Source organism: Acanthisitta chloris, unplaced genomic scaffold (genome assembly GCF_000695815.1).
Source record: "Acanthisitta chloris isolate BGI_N310 unplaced genomic scaffold, ASM69581v1 scaffold11217, whole genome shotgun sequence".
NCBI lineage: Eukaryota > Metazoa > Chordata > Aves > Passeriformes > Acanthisittidae > Acanthisitta > Acanthisitta chloris.
Window position 1 is genome coordinate 12766 of NW_008683209.1, and position 4030 is coordinate 16795.

The window sequence follows — 4030 nt, forward strand, 5'->3', positions numbered from 1 at the left end:
GGTACATGGTAAGCTGATGATTTTGTTTTCTTGGCAGGTGGGAGCTGGATGGATTGGAAAATGTAAGTACTTTGTTGCAGGATTTATCTTTCTTTTTGAATTAACAACAAAAATGTGCAAATTGTCTGTGCAGTTAAGGTCTGCTCAAGACACTTTTATTCAGGAAGAGAAGATTAAAAAATACCAGGTTCTGAGGACACTGCTTGTTCTAAGTAGAAGTCAGAAATTTAAGTTCTTGTGGGGGTAACTTGTAACTTAGGTATGTGCTTTCTTATGCTTTTGGGAAGACTAAATAGTAACTGAAGATCTGCCTGAGTAACCTTAACTCTTGGGTCCCAGATGGAGTTCAAGTCCATAAGAATCTCCATTTTTGGTGCTAAGTATACATTGTTGCCTTTTCTTGTTAACTTTAATTTTTCAAGATACAAAAGTAGCAAATGCTGGTACACAGGCAGCTTTTTAGTTGCTTTCTGCCTTTTTAAGCTACGCTGCTATGTTTTTATGGAAGTATAAACATGTTGAGGCAATTAGCCTTCTTAATTACCAGTAGCAATGCTAACTATGTATCTTGGTTGAGTGACTCCAATAACTAGCTTAAATATGAACACGGATAAAACTCACAGACAACACTGAGGGCTTATGAGAAGAAAAAAATTTCTGTGTGTGAAATACCTTAACTTTTTTCCTAAGTGTGTTGAACCTAATACCAGCATTATTTTCATGAGCTATTCAGCTTTCAACTTTTCAGCTTACATGAATATCACCAGTAGGCTGGAAGTAGGGCCTTAATTCAAGAAGTTATTCCCCCTTCCTTTCAAACATTTCTTTTTTACCCACATATCTAACTTCTAGTGTTCTGGTGGCACTGGAATAGCTTTTCCCAGAAAGTGTATGAAAAGGTTTAAAAGAAGTGGGGCAGGTGCAGATGTTTTGCTCCCCTCCGCAAGAAGTTAAGTTTCAATACAGCTGAAAATCTCCCCTCTGATCAAAAGCAAATACAATGTTTTATCATCATAACGGCTATTGTAGAAGTTTATGAGGTACCAGTATGGTCTTATTCATTGCCTATTACTAATTCAGAGCAAAACCAACATGACAGGTTAAGTATTAGTTGCAATGCAGGAAGTCTGTATCCTTCCAGAACTGGTTACACACTGGCATTACCAGTTTCTCTCAGGTTCCTGTAATGAAATACAATTTCAGAGACCACTTGGAGATGCTGGCTACTGGTATTAACATTCTTTCATGGACAGTAAGTGGTTTTCACATTTTCCCTATAGTTTTCCGTGGCTTTCAGAAGATTTCTAAGCATTAGTAGTCAAAATTGTGCCAGAAGAGAAGATCTATAGATACATACTGGCTATGGCTTTTCACTAGACAGAATCCTAAAACTGATGTAATATCTTTTGAGAACAGTCAGTCTGTTGTGGCTTCAATGAAATTTAAAACCAGTGCTATCCTCCTCTTAAATGCTAATTAAAAACAGTGAGCCCTCTTAATCCAGCTTGTAGTTTTACTGGTGAGTTATGTTGGAGCTCTTACTGTAATATCTTGAAATTAGTGGCCTAGGTGAAAGTTATCTACAGAAATGAAAAGCATCTTTGTTTATTAAGTGAACTCTCTGGCTCATGTTTCCCATTAGTGCGCTGGGAGCGATCCTTGGGTGCTATTGTCAGAGGAAAGAATCAGCCAATGACACCTGAAGCAGTGAGAGATAAATGGGAGAAAGTCTGTGACTTTGATAATGCCAGCAAACCCAGGACCATCCAAGGTAAAGGAGACTTTGATGAGAGTTTGGTTTATTCTGCCTGGAGAAGAGAATGTTCTGGGGAAACCTTGTTGGAGCCTTTCGGTACTTAAAGGGGACCCGTAAGAGAGACGGACACACTTTTTAGTAAAGCCTGTTACAAAGGACAAGTGGCCATGGCTTTAAACTAAAAGAGGGTCAATTTAGATTAGATGTAAGAAATAAGTTTTTTACAGTGAGGATGGTGAAATACTGGCATTGGTTGCCCAGAGAGGTGGCAGATGCCCCATCCCTGGAAGCATTCAGGGTCTGGTCAGATGGGGCTTTGAGCAACCTGATATACTTGAAGATGTTCCTGCTCAGAGGAATTGCAGGGATGTGGGACTAGCTGACCTTGTAGAATTATGACACAATATTATCTAAAGAGTTTCTAGAGAAGCAACATTGCTGCCATTTTATGTGTTACAGTCAGACTAATTATACATACAGGCAGTAGGAGTGTAGTAGTGAGAGACTGTGTTTTCCTTTTGGACCTGGAATCTTGGTTTTTGGTCAACATTTCTATACCAAAAAGCTCTCTGGTTAAGTCATGTAATATATCATAGCAAAAAGTTCTTACTGTGCCTTATGTTTCTGGGTCACATTATCCCCTTGGCTGGTGACCAAGATGATTGTCTCTTCCAATGCTCTGTTTACTTGTTAAACAAACTTTACTGTACCTTGCCAGCATTTAAGAGTGTGGGGTAACAGAGAAAGAGGCATCTTTATCTACAATGCCAGTTGAATTACAAAGACACTTAGATACACAGTAGATGTTTAAGCTGTTGGTTGTGAAATCCATTTTGTTTAAACCTTAGGGATATGTTTTTAATGCCTAAACCAAAACCAGAGTAAGAGACACTTTGTCCTTTCTGTCACATCTTGGCAGGGGAATGTAACTACCATACTGTAGTTCTAGATCACCTTACTGATGTTTGACTTACAGGTGTTCTGTTTCCTGTATGTGAGTTTGTACATGTTCTCTATCCTGCTAAGAAATAGTATTTGTAACAGCATAATTCCAGCTTTATAGCTTCTAATCTCTTCTCCAACTTGTCACATGTATTATGTTATTTTTATGGGTTGCTAGTTGTAGAAAATGAAATGTAGATAGGAATTTCTTTTCAAAGTTACTTTAACATTATGTATGATATTCCACATCTGCCACTTGATGCTATCAGGAGAAAAAAGTTGGACAAGATTTCGAACTTCTGAAGTAAATGTGCATTAATTTGTTGTATGCGAGAATCAGCGGAAGGGTTGAGGAAAATTCTAAAGAATTTAGCTGAGTAGAATTTTTAGACCTACTATTGGTTTTTTCTACTGCAAAGTCTCCACTTTACTGCTTGAATGTATTTGACTGTTAAATAAGGGAAAATAATTACTTGCCTTAAAAGCTACAATACCTAATATCTGCAACTTAAAACTCTTCCAGAAGATTTCATTAATGTAAGTAATTTGATGCTATGAAAAGCATTTGTGTACTAAACATTGTCTAATAAAAAAACCCAGACAAAAAAAGTAATTATAGAAAATATTTGCTTTTAATGTAGTGGAAAATCCTATAATCTGTGGTGTTAATCTTATTTCTTAGTTTGGTAATACTGTTAAGAGTAGTTTGACTTTTCGGCTTTACATCCTGTTCATAGCAGGAGGACCAAATTAACTGTGATACAGAATGTCAGTGTGTGGTGCATGGTGCAGTAGGTCACAGCAGCACACTGCACTACATGTTGGTGTGTTTTCTCCTCATATTCCCTCTCAGACCAAGCTAGATGCAGTAGCCCTTTCCTCCACAGTGTTCTGCTTGTTCTTGTGTCATTGTCTGATTCTTCCTGTTGTGGGAAAGGAATCAGATTGTGTTGTGGTACAGGCAGAAAACAGCCCTCCCTGTCTTGCAGATCGCATACTGTGTACATCATTCTGTAGTATGTATTGCACAAGCAATTATGTTTACCTGTTTTGTTAGCTAGGGAAACCAGATTTATTAAATGTTACCCATATGAGGCACTCTGTCTCAATTTCCTTCTCAGTTGTGAAGGTGTAAGCCAGTTTGACCTAAATCTAGTAGTTTAGAGGTCTGCCAACTCTTAGATTTATGTACATTTTAAATTCTTTTAGAACCTATCTGTGTACAAAAGCCAACTTAAGTATTCTCTCTGGCTGACTTCTGGCATAGAGAAAACTAGTCTAAGACTCATCGATGGTGTGTATGTATGTCAAGGAAAAAATTTCCTAGGAGGA

The 4030-nt window shown here is 37.7% G+C and overlaps 1 protein-coding gene across 1 annotated transcript in view; it reads left to right on the top strand.

The window, feature by feature from the left end:
- The window catches only part of HSD17B4 (hydroxysteroid (17-beta) dehydrogenase 4), a gene marked incomplete at its 3' end in the record, with an annotated part of 44717 nt that overhangs the window by 10969 nt on the left and 29718 nt on the right, over positions 1 to 4030 (top strand). Inside the window, exons 10-11 of the mRNA XM_009078838.1 lie at positions 38 to 62; positions 1643 to 1771. Coding sequence (XP_009077086.1) covers positions 38 to 62; positions 1643 to 1771 — 154 coding nt within the window. The remainder of the gene's footprint in view (positions 1 to 37; positions 63 to 1642; positions 1772 to 4030) is intronic.